Source organism: Pholcus phalangioides, unplaced genomic scaffold, assembly GCF_987345545.1.
Source record: "Pholcus phalangioides strain wild (caught in Gottingen) unplaced genomic scaffold, Ppha-v1.0 ptg000008l_1, whole genome shotgun sequence".
In the NCBI taxonomy this organism is placed as follows: Eukaryota; Metazoa; Arthropoda; class Arachnida; order Araneae; family Pholcidae; genus Pholcus; species Pholcus phalangioides.
Genome location: NW_028301601.1, coordinates 38,076,012 through 38,103,152, shown reverse-complemented (window position 1 = coordinate 38,103,152; position 27,141 = coordinate 38,076,012). Strand labels below are relative to the sequence as shown.

The 27,141-nt window shown below is 37.6% G+C and overlaps 1 protein-coding gene across 2 annotated transcripts in view; it reads right to left on the bottom strand.

The window, feature by feature from the left end:
* The window catches only part of LOC149084255 (uncharacterized), a 191,052-nt gene that overhangs the window by 93,584 nt on the left and 70,327 nt on the right, over window positions 1-27,141 (bottom strand). Inside the window, exons 3-16 of one of the 2 annotated variants that reach the window (XM_089234616.1) lie at window positions 19,176-19,386; window positions 18,123-18,143; window positions 13,223-13,324; window positions 12,804-12,920; window positions 9,673-9,804; window positions 9,430-9,552; window positions 7,440-7,691; window positions 6,410-6,532; window positions 6,181-6,303; window positions 4,526-4,648; window positions 4,301-4,414; window positions 896-1,027; window positions 650-775; window positions 92-214 (exon numbers count right to left, since the gene is read on the bottom strand). In XM_089234616.1, the coding sequence (XP_089090742.1) occupies window positions 92-214; window positions 650-775; window positions 896-1,027; window positions 4,301-4,414; window positions 4,526-4,648; window positions 6,181-6,303; window positions 6,410-6,532; window positions 7,440-7,691; window positions 9,430-9,552; window positions 9,673-9,804; window positions 12,804-12,920; window positions 13,223-13,324; window positions 18,123-18,143; window positions 19,176-19,386 (1,822 nt within the window). The remainder of the gene's footprint in view (window positions 1-91; window positions 215-649; window positions 776-895; window positions 1,028-4,300; window positions 4,415-4,525; window positions 4,649-6,180; window positions 6,304-6,409; window positions 6,533-7,439; window positions 7,692-9,429; window positions 9,553-9,672; window positions 9,805-12,803; window positions 12,921-13,222; window positions 13,325-18,122; window positions 18,144-19,175; window positions 19,387-27,141) is intronic. The other variant, XM_089234617.1, reaches the window with a different exon arrangement.

Genomic DNA, 27,141 nt, shown 5'->3' with positions numbered 1-27,141 from the left:
CAAGTTTGTCAGGGCTGGGAAAATGCCCAAAGTAGACAAAAAAACCTGGGCAGCACCAGATATTTTTGCTAGTAAAGAATAATTTGAATACCTTGGCAGCCAGCAGCTATATTCAATGGGTCAAAGGTGTATCCCAAATTGCAAATGCAAGCAGCTTCTTGACCATTAACTTGACAAGTTGCATGCTCTCCACAATCAACATCAGAACATGGTGCTACAGAATTAAGAAATACAAACAAATATCAGAACAAATGGTTCATCTCAAAAATGCATCTCACAAATTTTAAAATCAGGAAGAATATTTTTCTGTGTTAATTTTTATGGTAATTTTTTTACCTTACTTAAGCAGAAAAGAATTTGTGATTGCTATTAATTATCATTCATATTATGTGACGTTGAAAATAAGCAAGAATATTTGCAGTAGCACTGAGTGTGAGTAAAATCAACTTGTTTCAATATCATGTGCAGTATATTTTACCAACGAGTTGAAAAAATTTAATTGTTCATGATTTAAACAGATATACAAAACATTCACACTCAGAGCAAGTCAGAGCTGCCACAAAATGGGAAAGTCAAGAACAGAAAGGAGACATTAACTACAATTTTACAGCACTGAAATGTTAATAATTGAAATAAAATTAGAACTCACATTTGCATGCAATCTTTGCATCTCCAATCAAATTGTTTGGACACACACACTGGTAACTGCCATCATTGTTTATGCATTTGGCATTCTTTCCACAAGGGAAACGCCCAAAGAGACATTCATTGATGTCTACACGAAACAAAATAAAAAATAATTAATGAAGTGCATAGATCAAAGAAAATGTATAGACTTGTACTTCTACTTTGGAAATAAATTGATAGATTTTCTATCATCTAAATGTTTCCATACCTTTGCATTGGCTTTCCCTAGTAGATGATATCTTTTCATATCCTTGCTTACATTCACAGCTGTAACCCCCAACAACATTTCTGCATGTAGCACTTCTTCCACAAATATTTGGTGTTCGACATTCATCAATATCTAAGCAAAAAAGAAACATTTATGAAAAAATTTATAACTTGGAAGATCGGAAATAGATACAAAATAATATTAATAATAATTAGAATAAGTGAAAATTTCCAATCATATGGGGGGTGCCCTTGTTTGTTGACTTGTGACCCTATGTCAAGGCTCCATCTACCTGTAAAAGGACATTGTGAACACATGTAGATCAGCGTGAATGGGTAAAGTTGATGGCGTATAACAAGAAATCCGTTTTTTAAGGGAGAGTTTAGATGCTATAATTTCATTCTAGCATTTGCAAAGGAAAGGATAATATTCACAATAAAAGAAGAAAAAAAGATGCAGATAAAAAAACTGACAAGTTCCCATGTACCAAAGATGAATGAAGGTAGAAAAGAGTGAGGCAAATTTTTTTTTAGAAGATTTTCTACTTTGCCAGCTGCTAATTCGTTTGGTTTCGCATGGGAAAGAAAAAGAGAAGGAAATGGAGCTTCTCGATAGAATTCATCACACTGAACGTTTTAAATAGGAAAAAATTCATTGTACCTATGAAAGAAAATAATTGATATTTCTCTGGAAAGGGAAGCATCTTTTGACCCTTTGAAAAAACTCCATGCAGTAAAATTGTTATTGCCGTCTCCACTACGAACCCAAATGCATTGTGACGAGTCTTTTTCTTTCTTTTTTTTAAGGCTCGCACCAACACCCCCTCCCCCCAAAGAACAGGAAAGAGAGACACCCACACCCCCCATGGCCTCCACAAGGGTGGGGCTGACAGCAGGGCTGCCCTTACCAGATGCTGGGCTCCGGTGCGAAAATAATAGAGAGGCCAGAGGCATATTGATAATTTCGGGGCAATTAGCCCCGAATTTTATATATTCTGTGGAAGAGGAGAATCAAAAATTCACAAAAATTCATAACAAAAAAATCATGAAAATTCCAGAATAAATGCAATGAATAAATGAAATATTTCCAGCACTGAAAAATATTCAGAATAAATGCAATAAATAAATCCAGCATCCAACAAATTTCAGAATAAATGCAAGAAACATATTTGCAGAAATTTATCAAAATTCAAAATAAATGCATGAATTAATTCCAGAAATTTATGAAAATCTCAGAATTTTTTAAAATAAATGATGGAAGTTCAGAAAATTCCAGAATTATGGGAAGGGGTTATTATATATATTCATGTGTATATATTGTTTATAATTTGTGTTAATTGCATTTTTAATTGGGTTGCTGTTTTTTTTAAAATATATGACATCCATATTTTTATGGGCATCTTTTTATCAGCCACCTCGTTGGGCATTTTGCCTGTTATGGCGTTGTATTTGTATATTACTGTAAGTGCGGGGCCTTCCTAAACGCGGGGCCCGGTGTGACTGCACCTTTTGCACACCCCTTAAGTCCGCTCTGTCTGACAGGGCTCCAGCCCTGCGGCCCAGCACGATTCCCATCATTTATTGTTTCTCCACGCTATAAATGTAGTATAGAAGGGCCCATGAAAACTCTGGCCGGGGGGCCCTGCTCTTTTTTAGGGAGTGTTACTGGAGCTCTAGTGAGTTCCAGCACTTCTGAGGGCAACTTGGCCATCAAGGACCTACCACATACTCCCGCGCCATTCCAAAAGAGGAAAAAACCGTATTTTGCCTAAATTATGCCATCGTTTATAATGGGTACGTATTCAGTGATTACCGGTCCGACCCCTAAGTCGTCGTCCCCCCCCACGCTACGGCCTTGATATTCAGTACATACCTCACGCGAAAGTCTGAATTTTTTTTTTTTACATTGAATACACTCTAATTATTTGACATCTATAAAGGGGACCACTTCCATGAAAATCTAACTAATGCGCGGAATTAGAGGAAGAATTCATCCTCCCCGAGCAGGAGGCTAAAGGCTTGCTTTCGCACAGGGTCCTGAGTGTGGTAACAACGTTCCCGATGACACACATAATCGTTCGTACAGTAAGTTCAAAACATCTTTCCACTTAGGGCTATTCTCGCTTTCTTTTGGGAAAAAATATACAGCAGAACTAGAGGGGGGCTATTTTTTATATTGGAAAATGATGCTTTTTGAATAGACGCCATCATCATCACTTTGAGGGACAGGCACAGGATGTCCCATAGAAATAAATGTTAAACTTGCCGATTTTACAGTAGAAATGCGGAAATTAAGTGGGGATTTCCACCACATCAATAATTTTAAAAATTTACGAAACATTGAGTTTGCTTAAAGATACGAAGCCAAAAAAATTAAATATAAAATAATTAGCCGGACCTACTTTCCACACATGCATTGATTTCAATTTTTTATTTATATCTTCTTGAGTGTGAAATTAAAGTTTGTCCCCTTATATTGACTTTCAATATTCAACTGCAGCAATTGATATAAATTTTTAAGGTTTAGTTTCTTTTTTAAATTATTAATAATGGCCCATAAATTGCATTGAAATAATTCCGCAGCAATTGATATAATTGGACAGGCAGATAAATAACTTGAACTTCAAAAAAAAAAAAAAATAGAAATATTTAGCGCCTATTAATGAAAAAATATCTATTTCATTTCTACATCTCCTCAATTTATATTTCTTCTTTCACCAAGGCCGTAGCGTACCTTGTCGGCGTCGCAGGGCAGACATTTTCTTGGGGGGGGGGGGGGGCTTACTTCACACCGGCTGTAGTTTTTGCGGTTTATGTTCAACAAAGACGTTTATTATCTTTAGACTTTCATTAACTTTAATTATCTTACCAAGGGTCCCCTAGCAAACTCTCGTGGGACTGTACCTCTAAAAAGGAAAAAATGATACAAAATAAGTATACATTTTCTGTGAGGTCCCTATTTGGCCCGCTGCCCCGGTTGCCTCAGCCTAGTTACGGCCCTGTCTTTCACTCTTTCATGAGCTGCGGAGGAAGTTGCCATGTTGGTTGCTTTGGATGCGGTTTGTATGTCTCAAAAAAAGAGGAAAATATCAGATCCAAAAGGCCTCATTAATTAAGTTCAAAGAAAAGTGATTAAACATTTTATTTTACAACAGCAAAAGGGGGAAAAAATGAATACTCTTGAATTAGATACTGAATCTCTTGCAAAAAAAGTGAAGAAAACTTTTTTCTTTTTTTAATCATTACGTTAATTCTTTAGTCTATGCATCACCCCCTTCTTAAGAAATTTTTTACCTCTCATCGCCCCCCCCAACTCAAGTGAAAGCATAGGATCCCATGTTAAATCCGTAGCCCACTTTGGAAAACACTACGTTAATATAATGACATAAAAATTATTCAAACTCACCAACACAATTTATTCCTGATATCTGGAAACCTGTTTTACATTGACAACGGCCCCTAATGCATTGAGCATTATCCGTGCACTCGTAATTTCCTTGGCAATGCACATCGACTTTAACTGCACAGAAGAAGAAAAATGTAATTCAACTCGCACAAATATGAGAACAAAAAAGCATTGAAATTGAGCTGGAAAAAGAGACTGGATTCGATGTCGAGCGAATTTTATTACCTCTCGTACAAGCTTCTCTGGCGTTTCCATCATATCCATCGACACAAGAGCACTCGTAGCTCCCTGGTATATTTCTGCAGATCGCATTTTCCGGACAAGGGTGCTCCAAACATTCATCAATATCTGATCGAAACATATTACCATAAGTTCACAAGGCAAATTAACACATATTAATAAAAATTCGTGCTAATTTTTCATAAAGATAATTTCATCAGGACAATGCTAGAAGGTGTGACGACACTCGCTGGTGACTTAAAACATAGGGTTACCAGACGTCCTCATTTGGGAGCTCAATTACTATTCTAGCCACACAATTTCAGGTGCTCCATAACGGAAAAGTTCTGAACACTTCCTTTCGGATATTCCTTTGGGACTGCTGGAAGGCAGGACTTTTCAGTCCCTCCAGGCTACAAAGTTTTTGTTTGTTATATGTGTGTATTTATTTTTTGTGTATTACATGTTTGTATTCGTGTACAAAAAAAAAGAAGCAGCATCCAATACTATTGTTTGCTTAGCACAGGGGTTCTCAACCTGTGCTCCACGGAGCTCTTAGGGTTACTTGTACACTTCCCATGGGGCTCTGCGGCCGCTCCAGGACAATAAAATAAATCAGTAAATTTGATAAATAAATAAAAAAGGGGACTTAGGGGCTCCGTCATTGAAATTGTAAACAAAAAAGGGTTCCGCGAGTCAAAAAAGGTTACTACGTTTCACTACTAAACCACACATGCACCTCGTCCATATTCCTCTGTGGAACCTCTAACGAATTGGTACATGCGGGAATGTGCGTGTACGTGTAGTGAAACCTCACGTGAAGTTTGTTTTTCGTAATGCTTGTTATGTGTAGTGCTGCCATCTACCACCAGTTTTTCCAATCTCTGAGTGAAGTGTAATGATTGAGAATTTATCGTTGTAGGCTTGTTGCTCTCTGTGGCGAGACTTTTTAATGGGGAGATCGACTCGCATTTGCGCCTCGAAGTTGGGAACCACAGGAAACCAACTTCAGCCGACCACCACTGCGGCGACTGTGGGTTCAAGTCAAAAAAGGTTGAGAACCGCTTTCTTAGCACAAACTGATGACGTGCACTGGGAGGAGGTTACCCAAGGGTGACTCAACAGCACGATGGTCTCCCGCGCAATGTAACATTGCTTGGCCCTTCTACCTGGCACAAAATACCCCAACCTATCAATTTATATACTTTTCAAAATCGTAGCACCACATGCCTAATATCGTGCGTGTTGACCTATGCAACCGAGGCCTCCGGGGCCGTGCTCGGATGGGCCAATTCGTTAAAACGGCAATGGGGTTGCCCCTCATTCTTGCATGCAGTGCAAAGAAAATGGGTGCCCCAACATTCAATGAGCGTATTCCTTAATGAATACCCTCCGCTGAAAAGCACCCTCTACACTACACGATACCGTAATTGAAAGCGGTTCTTTGGTTGAAAGCTCTGTTTTGGTTGACAAACAATTGTTTTTCTTTGTAGGTGTCGTGGTGCCATCTGTTACAAACACGTGCAAGTGACGCTGCCCATTCGTCCTCATTCCGAAATTTGGTAACCCTACGTTATACAGGAGGGATATATCTTACATCCCTCCTGGAGTACAAAAATCTTAGCTGAATATAATATAAATTTGTATATATGGTCTCTTACCGACGCAAACCTGCAGCGCGTTTCCGGTGTACCCTTCGAGACAACTGCACTTGTATGATCCGATCGTGTTGAAGCACTGCGAGTTGAGCCCACATGCGTTTGGCCGCAAACATTCGTCGTCATCTGCAATCGATTTTAATTCGTTTAAATAGAGAATAAAAATTTCAGAAATTTAAATTATTCAGTTAACGCCGCACACATTGTCATGTGCCTCATCACCATAACTTACCGTGGCATCCCGCCGACAGGTAGGGGTCACCAACGTGGCCCGCTTTGCATCGGCACGTGTAACTTCCTGGAGTATTCGCACATTCAGCATTGGCTCCACAAGCGTGAGGGCATTCGTCGATGTCTGGGAAAATGTGAAAATGATTATGATGATTTCTTGTTAACATTCATGACATTCACAAAAAATAATAATAAATAATGAAAAATTGGTAATCGTATTGCTTGACATCAACATCTTAACGCATAAGCCCAGAGTGGATATAGGGGAAGAAGAGCTCCGCGATAATGAGATCTGGTACTATGATGTTCGAGAATAAGTGGTCAGAGAGGTGTATTTTAAGGGGGCGGGGACTGAGCGGACTATAGGCCAGGGTCGTAGGGGGAGGAGGATTTTAATAAATGGTAGTCAAACCACCATGAAATTATAACGGGAGACAGCGGAAAAATTTATACAGCTCACAGGTGGCAAAGCTATAAATCCGCCTCTGGGGCTAGGACTGTACATCCGGTCTGCTGGGGGGGGGGGGGGTGGGGGAGATCTCAGGGTATCGTTTACCCGGAGGCCCGCAGTTGGTCCAGAATATCACCGGAATGTCATTCAGAATTATGTACTGATAATTGAACGTGAAAACTTACTTTTTATTTGAATTCTCGACCGACACTAGAAAGTGTTTTATCTTATTTTCATTCTTTGTATTCAATTCCGGAACCTAGATGTCGTTATAGTTCCAGTGAATTCGAGAGCGTTCGAAGATTTTAGAAACTTAATCATAGCCCATGATCATGAAGGCATCCCGCAGAACTATCCATCAGCAGGGCCGTCAGTCTCAACAGCATCATTAGCCCCTCAGACAAAGTGATATTGCGAGCTCCCCCCTCATCGGACTGAAAATACTAGCATCCAATTTACATACTTATTCTCGAAAATCATAGTTCCAGATGCCATTATCGTGAAACCTCTTACACCTCAGAGGGCCATGACCGGATGGATCCATTCATTAAAAGACTGTGCCCATTAGGCAGATACCTACCTACGCATCCAGAAGCAGGATTACCCGTGTAACCTTCCGGACACTGACAGTAATAACCACCGACAGTATTTATGCACTGAGCACCTTTTCCGCACGGAGGTTTAGGTCCGAAACACTCGTCGACGTCCGCGCAACCGGCATCTGGTGTCGGACTGCCAGTGTAGCCTCTAGGACAACTGCACGTGTAACCACCTTTAGTGTTCGTACATTGAGCTCCGTGGCCGCAAGGATTTCTCCGACATTCGTCCAAATCTGCAATTAAATAAAACTCAATAAGTTAGAAATTAACCAAGCAGTAAATTATAAAATACCGAGGAATAACAATAATAATAATATTGATAACCACAATGGTCTCATACACGGGTATAGTTCTTTCAAGTCCGTATCAAGGACTTGGGGGACCAGACTCCCAAGTCCTCCCCACCGAAATGCGAGACAATGACCGAAAAAAGGGAAAAGATGTCCAAATATATTGTTCTATCACTTTGTCCCCCCCCTCCCCGAAATGAAAGTGTTCCCCCCCCAAACGAAATTTCTGACTACGGGCCTGAGTTCTTTACAATACAGACAGACATGACAGCTGATCTCCCAGAGAGACAATCTTGGGATGGTTTGTGCTCGTTCCCCAAATGGATGGATAGTCTAGGAAAGCTCTTTACAATACGGAAAAACTCGGTTATAACGACACCTCACCCACATACATCACTAATTGGTAGTCCCAGCCAGAATTCCCCTTAGAGAATAACGTTTGTGAGCTTTGCTTACTATGTCGATCAGAACTTAACGACCTCGGTTTTAACGAAACATTTTTCGTCACATTTGCTTCCGGTTTCACTGTGTTTTTCCTAGAAATTCCTAAAATTTGGGCTCATCACATCAAGGGAATGTTCATATACTGTATATTGTCCTATTATACCTAACGATTAAAAAAAAGAGAGTTATTGCATGTTTGACGCACCTAATTGCTGATTTGTATGAACGTATACGAGGCATTCTCGTAATTTTGGCAGATTTTTTTTTTACAATAAAACGTCCCGTTATTCAATGAAGCTTCTTTTAATTTTCAATCTTTACTAGAATCGGGGATGGTGATAATTTTATTTGATATTTTACATAATACTATACATAAATATGACTATAAATATAAATATTCATCTTATATATTTGTCATGGTTTTTTTTTTCAACTTTCGGGAAGTACATTTCAAACAATATTTGGCAATGTCGCTGCCAATCGGCAAAATTTTTTGTGAGAATTGACTACGTCTCGTATTTCTGATTCTAATTCCACGTGTTTTTCTCGCTTAACTTGATGCACAATACTTTATTGCATATAATTAGGGTAATCATGACCCTGTATTTCAAAACAAAAGAAAAAAAAGAAACATTCCCGTGTTTCCTTGTTTTTATGAAAATGTCCTGCCTTCTCCCTTGCATTCCAATGAGGCCAACACAAAACTTCATTCTTCAAAGATCAAGGATGAAATTATTTTCCCCAGCTTATGTAAATTTATAAATTTTTCTAATGATAATCATAATTATAAATATCAACAATCATCTCACATATTTGCCCTGTAAAACATGTTTTTTTTCATGAATTGCATTTCAAACTACTGCATTCTGCTGTAGCAATTTATTTCCCACCATTTGGCAATTTTGTAGTGATTTCAGTCATTATTAGCAAGTCTGCTTTTCTACGGCATCATTTTTGACGCCATTTGACGACTTTCTGTATTTGGAATCCCTAATTCCCGTATTTTATAATCTAGGAAATATGGTCAAAGTATACATATGGTCAAATACATCCAGTCATACTTTTCATTCTTACAAGGTCTAAAAAACGTCAAACTTGGTTATAACAATACCTCGGTTGTAACGAAAAAAGTTCGTATAAAAAAATATGCGATGTCGTTATAGTTTGACTGTTATAGTTTCGAATGTTTAACTTGTATGCCAAAATATGAAGCATTAAAGAAAAATGGAACACTTGCCATAGCATTGCGCGAAAGGATCACCGTCGTAGCCGATTGGACAGAAGCATCTGTAACTCCCGGGGATGTTTTCACATTGAGCACCTTGACCACAGGCTGATGGATCTAAGCATTCGTCGATATCTGTAATAAAACGATCGATACACTCATTTTCCCCAACAATTGGTACCTATTTCAATTCAACGGAAAACCAGCAATTGTTTCTCCAGTGATAAGCAGAATAAATTATGGCAGGGAAAATACCTGTGCAAGAAACTGTTGCATTTCCAGTGTATCCAGGAAGGCATTTGCATATGAAATGGCCAGGTAAATTGCAACACTCTGCATTATCAGCGCAAATTGCCGCTAAAGATGGAATCTCACACTCGTTGATATCTGCATAAAAAACAGAGAAAACACTTATGCGATTTGCTTTCTTTAAAATTATATACAAAATATATAACTCGAAAAACCAATTACATGACACATTTCTTGGATCAATCAAATCTGTCATAGATGATCGCGATATTCTAATAATAGCGGCTACACGAGACAAAACAATGATAATGGTTCTCGAATTACGTTTTAGAATAGTTTACTTATATAAGTTTATAGATTATTGTTATTTTTTTTTTGCAATTGTCAATATTTACCATCTGTATACCATATTTACCACCCATGTATTATCATCTTTCGTATGGAATTGAAGTAATTTGGGAATGACGAATCGTCGTCCATGTGATTCGATACCGTTTAAGGGTGAAGAAAGATAATTCTAAAGAAATAAAACACACAGTCAAGTGAGCGCAGGGGTGGGCCGAAATTCTCCCCCCCCCCTACTTTTCAAAAATTGAACAAAGTAAGGAGGTATTTGTGTGTGTGCGCCAACAGGGCTGGAGAAATCTCTAAAAATTTCGACGCTCGACTTGAATTTATACAGTGAAACCTCGCTGCAACGACAAATCCCCTCTACAATATTTTTCAAAATCTTTTTGTAATGGCCGATAGTCTAATGTTAAACTCCTCTCGATACAACGATATCCATCCGCTATAACGATATTTTTTTGAGGAGATTTAGACACTGTTACTACGATATTTTTTATATTTTGCTCACAATCACCTTTAATATATTTTTAAATTCTTCACCAGTTTTTGTTCTTTCGAAGGTGTCTACTAGCATCGGTGTTTTGCACTATATCTATCTACCCTCCGAAAGTGTTAATGGAGTTGCCGTGAAGCTATTTTTTGTGTAGTACACAATAGGATTGAACAGTAAACTACTTCACGGAGACAAATAATTAACTGAATTTTATTCATCAACAATACAATTTTTTTGCTGTGAATAAACACTCCTTAATGCAATTTATGGTTGTACTAACAACGCTAATTTAGAAGAGGTGCCAGCAACAGCATAAATTTGGATGATAACGCCAGATGATAATGCTATTTTTTGATGTAACGATTAACTTTTCTATAACCATATTTTTTTTCTTGTCACACAGAGTATCGTTATATAGAGGACGTGCAAGGATTTGGCAAGAAATTTGGATTATCTCTATTTAACGAATCAGCGATAAATCTGGTAACCTTGTCTTAACCTAACCCTTACGTTGGGGGAAAAAAAGAAGTGGGGGAAAGAAAAATATATAAAAAGGAAAAGTATAATAGATAGGGTAGATAAAAGAGGGTTTTTTAAGTGTCCTCTCTTCACCCTCACCCTACGTGTTTTCTTTAGCTTTTACACACACACACACACACGCACACACACACATATATATATATATATATATATAGTAGAAAGATACATTATAAAGAAAGGAGGGAAAGAAAAAGCAACTTCCGTAGATAACAGGGTTGCTATAAAGCTTCGTGATGGTGAAGAGAGAGGAAAGAAAACAGAGAACTTGTTTGAATTTATTCCGCTGGTGTTTGGACGCGATATTACGCCCGTGATCGTAAAGAGGTTAAAAGCAGCTTCATTTCTATGAACCGTCCCCTATCGACAAAATTTAGAAACTACTATAAATTGGAATTAAAAAATCCTAATTCATGATATAAACTACATACACGCACACATGATTTTTACGCATATTTTAAAAAGTCTTGTGACTTTCGATCCACACCGTGCTACATACCAGTCACACGCTAGTATTATTTTCGAAACAGGATTCAGAGAGGGTAAATTTTTCTCTCCTACTTCGCAACATGCTTATCCCATTCTTTGAATCGTTCTAAAACTTAACGGTCAAAAAGAAAGAGAAATACGTAATCGTATTTCATTTCTAAATGGACTAATTCAACCGGTTTTTTTAGTATAGTATAATATAACTTTATAACCGGTTCGAATGTGGAAAATAACAATAATAAAAAAAGAACCTCACAAAAAGATAAGAGAAATTTTTGTTTTCTTATAGAAACAAAACAAAAAATAAGAAAAAACAAGAAATTTTATCTCTCTTCTTTTATCTCAATTTTATATTGTTTTTTAGCTTAGCCCTATGTACTGTTCGTCCAACACGGTTTGTGCACAGTAAGCACTCAAGCATCAATCACTGCCTTATAATCAAGGAATTGGAATCGGAAGAGGGCTGGTCCCACGAATCCGCAAATTTTCTTTCAAATACGATTCATTAAAAGCTATCACTAGCTATAGATGTGGGAGCCATGTCGGTTCGTGTGCGATTCTTATCGGGATAAAGTGCTCATAATTGATTATAGACATTGGGCCTTCCTTGAAAAAAGAGAAACAAAAGTTCAGGGGTTGGAATTATGACCATGAATTTCTGTAGGCTATTTTATATATTTTTATTATAAAGGGACTTTCCATGCATTTTAAAATTATCTCCTCAGTGTTTAAAATGAGATATTCGATGGATTTGAAATACTCGGAGCATTTTAGATATTAGCTACTGAGGAATTTTAAAATTCTTAACAATAGATTTTGCATGCATTAAAATTTTTTTAAATAGACTTTGCGTAAAATTTTTTGTTACATGAATTTTGCATGCATTAGATATTAAAAAAATTAAAAGGATTTTTGGATGCATTAAAATTTTTTAAATAGATTTTGCAGACATTAAAGAAATTTGAATGGAATTTATATACGTGCATTAAAATAACTTTGGAGTTTGTACGCATTAAAAAATTTAAATTGATTCTGCGTGCAAATTTTTTTTTTTAAATGAACTTCGCACGCGTAGAAAAAGTTTTAATGATCAGCTTTACGAGCATTTTAAAATTTAGAATAATGTACTTTGCATGCATTTGAAAAATACCTTTGCGTATATTCCGAAAAGAGGGGGGGGGGGGGGCCTTCAATATAATTTAAAAGTTTCCTTTGCATATATTTTGAAAAGAGGCTTAGGACGTATATGCATTTGTAAATGTTTACTTACCGTGACATTCAAAGCCGTCTCCTTCATAGCCAGGAAAGCAGGAACAGTAGAAACTGCCCATAGTATTCGTGCAGTGAGCGAATACGTCACACGGTCGATATTTACATTCGTTTTCGTCTAAACGAGGGATGAAAAAAATAAAAGTATTATTCAAAATAATGACTCCTTACACTCAATCAAATTAACTTGCGGTACATTTACTTTCTCAGAAAAAGTTTCGTAAAAAATTATAATAAATCTTTTCGAACTAAATGGTTTTTTGTTGTTGCATATATTCTTTAATTTTTTATCTGTATCACTTGAGCTGTGTTCTTTGTTTTCCTGACAACCCACGAAGAAGGTCTATCACGATTGAAACAATTTAGTAGAACTGAAACATACCAAAGAATATTAAGAAAAATTGCTCTTAGAATTCTCACCTGGCATTTCACAACCTTTGCCGCCATAGCCGTCGTTACAATAGCACAGGTTGTCGAGGCATACTCCGTTGATGCACCGGGCCATCTTCGGGTGACAAGAATCTAAATCGGATGAATAGTTGATACAGGTCAATTAGATACTACAGTATTATTATAACTCAGATATAATTCAAGATCATCCGCAAGTGCTTCTCAACGTCAGTGGGGCAGCTGATTTTTCGAAATTGAAGGAGAATTAAACTATAATAATTATCATTCATTTCGTAATTGAAAATATTAATCATGCAACTGTGATACAACAGGGGTTATCGTATCCATTCTTAAGCTACGGCCATTTTAATGCTAAGTAGATAGGTGATTTGGAAAATAAAATCTGAATTCCCGTAAAAATTTTTCTGGGGAATTTCTAACAATCGGTACATGCTGGAGCGAGTATTATGAGTGTATGTGCGGCTGTGGTGATGCCATCTGTCTTCCATAATTTGAAGTGAAGATGGCAGATGCTTGAATTTTCACTCTATGTAAGTATGTTGAAGGTCTGCCTGCTTTCTACAGAGAGACAAAAATTATAACTACTGATGGTTTCCCATTTTTGATATTCTGTTTACGACGACTATTTTAAAAACGAATAATCGAACTCAGTAGATTTTAAATTTCCGATCAATATCTTAATACAGTGCAGAAATGGGCGGGCACGAGCATATACAGGGTGCATAGGTAACAGGGCGTATGACATTTTACTGGCAAACCATTGATCCTAGAGGCATACTTCCAATTAGAAAAAATATCCAAATAACGTGTAGTATATTGATACGTCATTCATGTTGCAAAGGGTTTTGTATAGTTACTAAAATGTCAACATTTTTATTGTAGTAACTATACAACGCTTTGCAACATGAATGACATATAAAGTATATACCACACGTTATTTGGATACTTTTTAATTGGAAGTATGCCTCTAAGATCAAGGGTTTGGCAGTAAAATGCCCTACGCCCTGTTACCTATGCACTCTGCATATCGGCCATTCCTAACTCCAATGCACTTTGGTGCTTGTGAGTAAGCAATAGTTTAAAATGCTTGTTATATAATACTAATTTTCTAATTAAATCTCTCACTTATTTTGTTGTTTTCAATGTCATGCAATTCTATCGAGTGGCAAAACGTTATCCGATATTAATGTGGAGGTTGTACACTACTGTAATAAAATTTCACTATGAGAAATCCGTGTGGATATTTCAGTTGGAATCATTTTTCCAGAAAATCCAAAAATAAAAAAATTTTGAGTTAAAAATTCATACATTCAAGTGATATCAACACATTGTACATCAGACACATATTTATGATAACTGATAAGTATTTTAGCGTATAATTACATCATACATTAATTTCATTAACAATGATTAGGTTGCGCATGATAACTTAATAATTGCTCTTGAAAGCGTTATGCGATTATTATGGACATGCTTTTGTAAACAAGGAGGGAGGGAGAGGACAAATTTACCGTATATACTCGTGTATAAGCCGAGTTTTTTTTGTGGAAAAATGATGGTGGGGGGGGGGGGGAAAGGGGGGAGGTCGGCTTATACTCGGGTCAGTTTTTGATGAGAAAATATCGATCCCGGCAATCAAATACAAATACAAATACAAATACGACGCCACAACAGGCAAATTGCCCAACGAGGTGGCTGACTTAAGAACATCATGGATCCCCGAGCCATTTTTTGGAGGCCCTACCTACTACTGCTACACCACACCCCACCCCCAGTGGAACCCCCAACGAATCGGTACATGCGGGAATGTGCGTGTACGTGTAGTGCAACCTAACGTAAAGTTTGTTTCTGTGTAATGCCTGTTATGTGTAGTGCTGTCATCTGCCCCCAGTTTTTCTAACTGTGAGTGAAGTGTTATGGTTGAATGATTTACCGTTGTAGGACTGTTGCTCTCTGTGGCGAGACTTTTTAACGGGGAGATCGGCTCGCATTTGCGCCTTGAAGTTGGGAACCACAGAAAACCAACTTCAGCCGACCACCACTGTGGGGTTCGAACCCGGATCCTCGCATCACGAGTCCGACACTATAACCACTCGACCAGCCATTTTTGAAACCGGCATTATTCATATGGGATATGTTCAAACACCACAGAACTGATAATGTCAAAGCTGAAGCAAAGAAATCAAAAACATTATTGGTTGGTGGTGTCTAACGCGCGTTGATTGTACAGCCTTTAGATGTGAGCATCAACAAGCCTCTCAAAGACTATTTGAGGAATTTGTGGATCGAATGGATGAGTTCCGATGATAAATAAACTACCAAAAGTGGTGCCATGAAGAAACCTGACATTGGCCTATAGTGTACCAATGGGTACATGAAGCGTGGAATTCTGTTTCCATCGAAATTATCATCCGATCCTTCAAAAAGTGTTGCATCAGCAATTCGATGGACGGAACTGAAGATGTCAAGATGATATTCCCTTTGAAAGTGACAATGGCGATGACAGCCCAGATGAAGATAAAAACGAAGGTGCCGCACCCCCTATGATGATCTGATGGATTACCATGAGCTTGGAGACTTGAGAACCGGATTAAAAAGTTTGAATCATTTTCTATTGTAAATTTTCGTAAGAGTTATTCATTTTGCATGAAAATATAAGAATTTTTTTCTCCGAAATGTGCACGGATTTTTTGGGGGTCGGCTTATACACGGGTTTTCAATTTATTGCGGTTTTGGTGGTCCTGAAGTGGGGGGTCGGCTTATATACGAGTATATACGGTATATATATAAAAGCGCGTACATATGCATACTCTAGCACGGAGTAAAAGCTTAAGCAAAATAACAAAAATTTGGTTATAAACTTGTGCAGATTGGCTTATTCTTTATGGTGGGGAATGTTTTTTTAAATGGAGGAAAACGTCGAATTCAATGAAATAAAAAAAAAAAAAAAGCCATGATTTCAGAATTGAATTTTCTTCATCGGAATCGTATTCATGGATGGCTGACTCACAAAGAAACATGAGCTCCATTTGTTGACAATCGCAATCATCACGTTCACATGTCAAAAGGTATCTGCAAACCCTGCTTGTTACGTTACACATGTAATAACTCGCGAGTTCGAGTTACAGCTTTCTTCCTCGTGTCACTAAAGAAGATGTGAAGATGGCTTCGAGTCGTATAATACGGTACTGTAATACTTCGACTACTTAATTATGGGCTGTCATACTCAGAAGCGGATTTGTCGTTTTGCCTCCAGTGAGCTACACCAATTTTGTCACCTTTCTCACATTCTATTCTAGGTTTCTATACAACCTATTCCCGAAATTGGCCGATCCTCTGAACTTCCCATTCTGAGCTATAGCCCACTCAGATCCCCTATAAATACGTCTCAGGATCCTATTGTGAACGACTACAACAAGCAATGTTCATCTCCTCATGACAATGATGTGAAATAATTTAATCTTATTTGTAATTGGACGGCTAATCAAGTGACATATAGTCTGTGTGCACTTGAACCAAGTACCAAACTGAATAGATAACTGAATCGAAGATAACTTTAAATAACTTTTTCGGTTTTGATCCATGGAGCTTAGTTTCTTTTATATAAAAGCCGTCCAATTAAATATTGCCAATTACAAAAATTTCACGACAAACAGACTGAATAGCCCTGATGGCTGAAATAACTTATACGTAGAGACTTTCTAAATATTACTGTCCAAGCAAGCGAACTCGGAAAGAAAATTTTGCTGGTCTCTATTTACTGTCGACACCTGGAACCATTTTTTGAAGTTAAGGGAGGCTGCGAAGCCTCTACTTCAGTGTGTCACGCTACCGTGCGTGTTATAAGGAAAGTAAAAGTCGTGTCTTCGTAGTATATTGGTTAGTGCACTTGCCCGGATTACGGGGGAACCGGGGTTGGATTTTCGGTGAAGACTTGATATCTTCTTGATATCTGTCTCGAGTATTCAAAAAGTCCTTTTACTTGATGTACTATGAGCTAAGAAAAATCATCTATCTCTACACTAGGGGTTCTTAACCTTTTGTCATCCATGCTTAATTTTATACGCCAATAAGATTGGGCCCACGTGCCCTTGCAATGAAGATCAAGAACCTGCTTACAAAATACAACATGTAATATTCAGTACATAGCGATACAAAACAATTGAGTTAATTGTTTTTTTCCCCAGAAATCTTTCCAATGACTCGCAAGGGGAAAAACCCCTGTTCTTTATACTAAGCTTGAGGCACCAGAAGTTTCACTGTTTTTGTAGACTAATGGCTAAAGCCCTCAATCTCAATTGAATGAGAGGTGTACCTTCATTACTTCTTTCAGCTTTCTCACTACACCTGATATCTGGTAGGGTGAATGAAGCATTGTTCAGAGAGCCTCAAATACAAACAATATATATTCGCTAACTAATCAAAACCTTTTCGGCTAAGTCATGCAGCCTGTCTGATGTGCCTAGGACCCTTGAGTCGAAGCTGAACCTTTACGGGTCAACATTATAGAGAGAATTGAGAGAATACAAATGACGGTCATGAATCTGAATCATGACCCGAAATCTGACGAGGAAGAATATAAAAAATAATCTATATGGAAAAAAATATTTTTAGAAGGGAAGCAATTGATGATTATATATACTATATTCTCAAAGCAAAGAAGTGGAAGTTAAAGCAAAACTACTGGATGCGTGACATAAAACAAAATAAAATAAAAAATTAGATGCGATTTGCGGATGCAAAAAAATGGCGTATATATGTAACTATAGACGCAATTGCTGTTAGCGGATGCATGCTGCACTACTGTTGTTAATTAATTACAGTTATTAAAAGATTGATTAACTAATGATTTCAGGCTGTGGCGGGAAGCTGGCGCTTTGCTGTAACGGGGGGATCAAAATTTACTTACCGCAGTCTTTGACGCAATTGTCTGAAAGAAAATTGCCACATTTTTGAGAAAAAAATTTCATTTGAAAAAAACAAAACATCGTAATTCATGAATCGCAAAACAAAAATTCATATTCTATAAAAGAATAAAAATGCGTAAATTGTGTGTTACACTATGAACAAAAATTGTGTGTTACACTATGAACAAAAATTGTCTGCCATCAAATAAAGATTAACATGTTTCCCACCAAAAATCTGCTTGATCATTACCCTTACCAGAAAAGCAATATGATTATGACAATCTTAATTTTACAAAAACATTTGAAGTTTGCTTTTTTCTTTCGCGGAATTTTTCTCTGACTATAAAATATGTATTTTCATATTTCTCTGACTTTTTGCTAACATTTTACGTTTCCTCAGATTTTTCCTCGGCATGTTTCATTTCCCTGTCCTTTCCAGGTCGCTGGTCTTGAAGGGGTTCCAAAATAAGTGTTTAAATCCTTCAATTGTTTTAAGCGTATAAAGGGGAGCGTGTTTGTCATTCATGGGAGCGTGTTTGTCATTCATGTTTGCTGCTCTAAGTGATGTAATCGATGAAAAGAAAAACAGGATAGGAAACAGCAGTTGGTTATAGGGACAATACTCACTTCCCACTTTTGCTCGAAGATGGTGCATATGCCAGCCTCTGGTATTTGGAGCTTTACTTTCATTATGTCGAGCGTTTCTCAACCTCTTTACACTGGCTGAACTTTTGAAATTATATCCATGTTCAAGGGAACCACACTTGGAAATAGTTCTCTTGAACTACGCTTGTGTGAACAGATGGCTACTGTTATGCATTATTATTTCACGCGAAATCCCAGTTGAGAGACCCCTTGTTTATTGTATTAAAAAACGATTGCGAAAAAAATTGTGATGCGAGATAGCCCGAAATCTTTCGAGAACATTAATAGTATCAAGTTAATGTTATTTGGGAGTACTGATTTCCGAAAGTTAATTTTTTATATATATTGAAAACAACAGAGATGCGAATAATAGTGATAATGATGGTATGATAATATGGTGCTGTACTCACTTCTGTCGGTGCATTTCAATTCGTTCGCTACCTCGTCAGAGCCGAGAAAGCACTGAGGTATGCCGTCGCACAGTTTTGAAAGCTCGAATAGTTGCAACACGTCCACGGATTCATTGACCTGACAGCCAAAGAATCCATCTTCCAAGTTTAGGACGAAAATTTCTCTTTGTAAATACGGATTTGGATAGTGTGGCCTATACTGCGCTGTAACCTATAATGGAAGAGTAAAGAAATAAAAATAATTTTATTAATTCACAGAAAAATAATGAATACTTATGCACGTCACTGATATTATCGCATTTTAACCCCAGCGGCCTCTTATATCGGAATTTTAATGTAGTTGGCCAGTTAAAATGAGTCGTAGTCATCTTCGGTCTTTTTACCAAAGCAACTACCGGTTACAGGAGCGATTTGCGACCGTTTCGCCCTTGAAAGTGTCGGTATTGTGTTCTGTACTACTTTTGTGAAAACCCTAACTGTGCGGGTACGAGCATGTTACTGCCATACGTGTTATGTGCTCAGATGTTGCCATCTATCTTTCAAATCGGAAATCTGGCAAATTGAGTGAATATTCTCTGAGTGTAATATAATGGGGGTCTGGTGCTCGCTGTGGTGATACCGTCTTCGGAGCGTGTTAGGTTTTTGTTGATATGGTTTGATACCATTGAACCACTCAATATCAAGAAAGAATCTAACACACCGTGTTTCTTATACTCTTTCCGCCCATGGGCACCTTCTGAACCATATTTTCTTCTCATAGCCACTGTGTCTTCGTCATTGAGCCGCCCTAGGCCAACTGTTAGCGTTCAGTGAGCTTCATTCATTAATTCATTCGTTCAGCGAGCTTCATTCATTCATTCGTTCAGTGAGCTTCATTCATTCATTCATTCATTCTTTCAGTGAGCTTCATTCATTCGTTCAGTGAGCTTCATTCATTCATTCATTCGTTCAGTGAGCTTCATTCATTCATTCATTCGTTCAGTGAGCTTCATTCATTCATTCATTCGTTCAGTGAGCTTCATTCATTCATTCATTCGTTCAGTGAGCTTCCTTCTTTTTGTGGTTCTATGCAGGAAAGCCTCAAAATCATGGGCCACCGTACGAAGGGATGTTATAGAGCAATAGTGCGTAAACTTTTTGAAGCGCGACCCCACCTTTTGACCAAAAAAATTATCTGCTACCCCTACACAGGCTGACCCGCGACCTTAGCATGGGCTGATCATTTGTCCTGGTTTTCCGGCACATCCCAGTTTTTTGCTAGTAAATGAACTGTCCCGAAAGCCGTTTTTGGAACGCTTGTTTCGTTTTCGAGAAGGCGATGTTGACTTCCAAAGATATTCAATTTTTTTTCATATCAAATAACTATTTACTTTGCTTTTTGATGTACTTAGTGTCCCTTATGCAAGATAGAAGTGAAGTGAGTCGTATGGTTCTAGATTTTCGTATACAGGGTGATTAAGAAAGAATCATCCGATTTCAAAATGATTCTACACTTGAAATCGACCATTAAAATTTTTTTTTCATAAAACGTAGACGCATTCTTTCTCTCCCCCCCCCCTACATATATTCGCATATCACTTATCATTCTAGTGTGTGATTTTAGTTTTTAAGAAATATACAATTTTGAAATCAGGGGATTCTGTCTAAAAAAAAGTCACCCTGAAAAAAAAGTTCTAACTTGATATCGTCCGCCGCATGACAGAAGCACAATGTACTAATTTTCCTTTTTTTTATATGAGCTGTTTGGATGCCTTGTTTTGCTATCTAAGTTGTGCCTGAAACGCGAATGTAACACACATTCAATGTTTCAATAATGCCCTACACACGTGACAAAACATTTTAGGATAAAGTAACTGGTAGAGTAAACATTCAAACGTCATTTCCTTTCCCACATTCGTGATTCTGGCATGACGGAGCCGATAGTATTGATTATTGTACAAGTAGAATTTGATACAATCACATTGAATGATACATGGTATAATTAGATCAGCTGAATAAAGGCATTCTTTAGTTTTGGCTCATTTTTCAATAAAAACGAATTTCTTATTTGGAAATTTTCATTTTGGAGAATCTCTCTCGACCCCCCCCCCCCCCCGTGGGGTCGTGGGACACCGTGCATCAGGATGGTCCTGGATTTATTGGCAGTTCTGGGTTCTGAAAAGTCACACTTTTCTCCACCAAATTTCACTTAAAAGCTTTATCTTTTCACATCTCTTTTTTTTTTTTCAGTGCTCTCTGTGGCCCCACTTAACCACCTGTCACGGCTCCCTTTTCATTTGATTTTAACCCGTGGCACCCCTGCCCTTTATAGCATCCCAGGACACCAAGAACCACTTATCCTGTATATCGAAACAGAGTGTTGAAAAAAAATAATTTAAAAGTGGAAATTCTCGGACGGAAATTTATTGGCCAGAATATATAAAAATGTGGGAACAGAAATCGTTTGAATCTCACACACATTATGGTTAGTCATTATCATCAATACTTTGGAGAAGTTTATTATCATCAAAAAGAGAGAAGTGGTGCCGAAAGAAATATCAGCAATCCTGATTTTATGTGTGAAACAACACTTTACTCATGGCTAGCTTCGAAGAGTGTACGAGCGGAATAGTCCGCGCACAAATAAATAGAGGCATAACAAATTGTTGTAGGGAATGACACTGTTCATGTCCACCTGCAATTCGCTTTACGGTCGAACGAGATTTCATTTTGCCTTCTCACGCTGTAGGAGGAAAGGCCCCCCAAACATATAATATGACGATTCGGAAAGGATTTGACGGACCCGACCACCGTCGAAGACGTATTAATGTTATTTGATGATACTTTGAAGCAAAAAAAAGAAAAATAGATGGAACTAAATTCGTTTCACAAAGACGCGGAAATGAACAAAATTGTAAGGTACGTGATACACGATTTTCTTTTTTTCTCGATGGAATCGAGAGCCGAAACGCATTGTGCGTTCAGCGTAAAATTGATTCGTGATCCACTTCTTCATTTCCACAACCCCCTTCACCACAGACACACTGAATAACGAAAATTGTCATCAAATGACCATCTAGCCCACTACATACGTATATGTATTTGAAATTACGAGTTTGCGGCTCCCTCGAGGAATTCCGACACGACAGCAGCAATTACCAGAGACACTCTCACTGATATAAAACGTAGATGTTTGCAATGGAATGTTTATATTCACTGGAATTGGAATGTGTATATGTGTGTACGAATCGCACCGTCATTTAATTTTCCCAGAGGTGATTGCTACTCGGCAAAGTATTTACGTTATTAACTGCATATCCGTTGAAATAGGCTCTTACTATATACGAGTCGTGACCATATAAGGGGGCGACTCGCAGGGCGCAGGATGAACGCTGATATTTTTCATTTTTAAAACCATAAATTTATTGAAAAGTGGCCAGCAAATATCCTTACGTTGAGCTCTGCATACAATGGACCATTGGTTTCCAAAGCGTGGGTACCAACCCCCCTCAGGAGATCCCGTTTGTAAACTAGAGATGGAGGGTCGCGAGAGGATTTACAAAATTAAAACATGTTGACAAGAAATTTATTTTTAATTAAATAATAGTAAACCAAATAATTTTAATTCAAACCAATAAATGCCCTAACTCTTCTCACTGAACAATTTTACTTAGATGTAATACTTTTTTACAATCATCAATACATATTTTGAATAAATAAAAATTCTTGCCGTAAGGGGTTGGGGGTTTCACCGATACAATTCTTGGCTAAAGGGGTCGAAGGTGTCAATGATAAATACTTGGTTTTTAAGAGGGTGTTAACTTGTTTTTTATTGAAGCAACGATAAAATTCCTGTCAAAAGGGGAAATAATGATCATCGATAACGTAGCACCGATGAAATTTCTGTGAAAAAAGATCGTCTCTCAAAAAAGCATCGTTTCCCAACCTTTTTTCTCCCATCGACTCCCCAACGCAATCTAACCCATAGGATCCTATGTTATACCCGTTGCTTCTACCGCCTCCGTGAAACATTCCATCGCCCCCAAGGGGGCGTTAACGCCCACGTTGGGAATCACTGCTGGTCAAAAGGGATCGGGAGTGTGACCGATGAAATTCTTTTTTGGAAACGGGAGGGGGGGGGGGACATCGATAAAGTCTTATTATTAAGGGGAGTGCCACCGATATAAAACTCTTGTCAAAAACCAAGGTGCTCCGATAAAGTTCTTATTTGAAATAAAAGGGGAGGGGGGGGGGTCACCGATAAAATTATCATCAAAAGGATTCAGGAAGTCGCAGGCCAAATTCTTATTTAAAAGAACCCAGTGGAGGTCACCAATAAAAATTATACCAAAAAGAAGGGATCACGCTTCAAAAATGCTTGAGAAACACTGCAGTAGACTACATCGACTTATTCTCACTTCATTTTTGTCGCACATTCATTATTGCACATCGGTGCCTACAGTACATAATCAATTCAGACGCTTTTTCTTCCTTTTGTCCTTCTTACAGACGCGACAAGTTGGTGAGCAAACACCCTGAAGGGAGGACTACTTGCTTGCTCTGGTGACATTTCCTTTTCACAGTTGCAAACACTAAAGATCCCGACAACAAAATCGACGAAAAATTATGACGTAAAATCCGAAAAAAATCACTGCGTTTCCATCGACATTATTAATAAGGTTCATTACAACATTCAAAAAAATTCTCTATAGGATTCGGCCCAGACCGTCTATTATTGGCATTAAAGTCAAGGTGTCCTAACAACCGAACACCTCTTATGAAAGCAACAGCACCTCTCTGTCATCCTTTTGAAAGCACACAAGCAAAGAACTTTTTTTATTTCTATAGTCCGTTTCAGGTTAACTTTGCAGTGAAGGGGAAGCTACGAGGGAACCGCATCACTCGTTGCTATGGGAACGAAAGCCTCTTAACCAATGTATCGATGCGCGGCCTCGGTAAGGTATGGCCGATTCTCGCCAATCTCACTGATAAAAATCTTTTTTTACGTGTAACGTAATTGCACAGTTAAATTAGTAATAATTATAGAATTAAAAGAAAACCACTGCCGATACTTTCAGAAATTAAAGTGAGGTTTTTGAAATCATTTGTTTTGTTTTTTGATTAGAAAGTGTTTTAAAATTTAGAAAAAAATAATTATCTTCTATCAGCGTGTCACTTACTCTTCATTGATATGCCGTAAGTAACATTAAAAATTTCAAAAAAGTCATATATTTTTCTGCAATATTTCCCTTCCCTCAGCTGAAATTTATTTCCAAAAAAAAATCTAAACAATATTATGAAAGCAACGTGTAATTTTAAAATATTGTATATTAACCATGGCTCTCAAAAACTTGGGGATTTTTAATTTTTTCTTCAATTTATATGGAAAAAATTAATGTTAAATAAATTAAGAAGAAGCAGGTTAACTCTGTTTTCACGTGTAAATGCAGGAATAGCACCAAATAATAATAATGATACGGAAAAGTTTAGAATTTTTTTACTCACTTTTCTTGCCGAAATTTCCGTCACTCGACCTCCCCCTTCCCCGAACGGTATACGTCGATGCCACTTGTTTTCCCGACAGCTTTAGTCTTTTGTTACGGTTGATGTGCTGCTCATGGTTATTACGGATTATTCTTATGGAGAATATTTACAGAATATTTATTATGGAGAATATATACAACGAATATTCAAAAACCAAAAATATAGTATTCAGGAATGGAAGAGCAGAGAACTTTAGCGTGGCTATCTCTGGTGAAAATTAAGACACAACTGTCACATAACAGATGAAAGCCCAAACCAATGTGGACCCCCCCCCCACTCATTTATTGTATCTGAAGAGACGCTAAAGGCAAGGGGCATGAGGAGAAACAGGTGGGTGGAAGATGGCGTCCGTTCGTGCGAGTGGAAGTCGCGACTCTGTCAACACTCTCCGTGATCGGAAACTAAAACTATCCCATAAACATGGCAAAAAATAAATAATTAAAAAAAGGAGCACCTATAACCAAAACTTCTGCACCCATAGAGGGCCTCTCACAAGTCACAATAGTATCGGCACTCTCGTGGAAGAGAAACACTTCTTGTAATCTATGAGTAAATATCTGAACTCACTGAAGCCTATTTTTAGGAGAAAATAAAACTGATTGAATATTCGTTTTTATGTAAGCCTACAACTGCATGTGAAACTGAATGAAAAATTGTATCGTTATGGAAAATTCAACCAAATAACGAAAAAAAAAATGTATATATACAGTATATAATTGTGTAACGAAAAAAAACACGACAGTGATATTGGCGGGGGAAATTTCTAGGATATTGCGCCAGAGTGTCGTTGCGTTGCTATGGATTTTTAATAATGGTAACCAATATTTTTTATAATTTAAAAATTTTAAACAAGTAAACATCGGTTCAAAACGATTTTTTTTCAGTATTTTTTTCAAAATCATAGAAAAAATTGAAATATTCTGTATAAAGGTTCATCATAAACCTCCGATATATGAGAACTATATTTTGCGGCGAAGGAATACACTCTCTACCTTTCTCTTCACTGCAAAGTTAACCTGAAACAGACTATAATAGTTTTTTCTTTTATCAAGTTGTCGACGTCGTAGAAGACAACTTCGGAGGTTGTAGGAGGTTTTACACGCTGCTTTTTGTACAGGCTATCTCTGGATCATTAATTTCGGGGTCGATGCCGTAGCTCCTGACACCGACTGCTTTTTTTCTTTCTAACACGCATCCCCGATGTAGCATGACCCCAGAATCACACCTTACTAGGTCTCCACCTGGCATTGTGGCCCCATCTTGTTCTTCTCAGACGACACAAATAAATAAAATAAATAAGAGTGAATATCTATATCGCTCCGTTAAGATGGCCGCTGCGGCCCCAACTTTTTTTTTTCATCCGAAATCCTTCTTTTCAACTTTTTTTGTGTGTGCGTGCGTGTGGACATTTTCTTTCTTTTTCGTTTTTGGCAGCGAATCACTGAACCCGAAAAACTTATGAAAAAAAGAAAAAAAAAATTGAAAAATCGATCATGGGCAGATCGGGAGAATAACGCTTCAAATAGCGTGATGTACGATTCATTTGTTCAAGAGACGAGCAAGTTGTTGTCGAAAGTTCACTAAAGATGTGAATTATTCAACTCGATAACAGGCGATTTTCACGAGTTCAGTGTTTCTCAAAAAAAAAACACCAAAAAAAAAACCTATCGAGATCATTGGTCGATATTTATTCACCGAAACGATGCTATTTGGAACTTGCAAGAAAAATACAAGTACTATGGCCATAACAGGCAAAATGCCCAACGAGGTGACGGAAGAAAGATGATCATAAAAAAATATGGATGTCAATTATATCAAAATACAGCAACCTAAAATAACAGCAATTATCACGAAAAACTAACAATTACGATAAAATATAATACACTGCCCACAAAAAATTATGGTTGTCTTATTTAAGTGTGGATAGTTTCTCGATTTATCCCGATATGCGCATCGTATTTATTTTTAAACGTGTCAATTGTAGTAGAATGGACGACATCGGGAGCTAAGCTATTCCATTCATTTACAACCCTGTTTGAAAAAATTCCCAGCGACTCCATAACCTGCAGTTGTCCCTCACCAATCGATACTGGTATTCCCTTGTCGAAGCACCCAATTGACGGTGTATTGACTCATAGTCCATCCTATCCGTCCCGTTGAAAATTTTAAACGCTTCGATCATAACCCCCGCCACCTGCGTTCTTTCAATGTCAGCATATTCAACAAATCAAGTTCCTCAAGTGTCTCAAGGACACTTCCTTGAGGGACTTTGAAAATTTACTCATTTATTAAAATTTACTTAATCCACTTATAAAAGCTGATAAGCGATTAGGTCGTAATGACGCCAGTAATAATAACATACGTATTTACTTACTCATCTGATACGCAATATTTATTTTACGATCTGATTACGATCCTATTATCCAATAAGAATTTTCTTAAT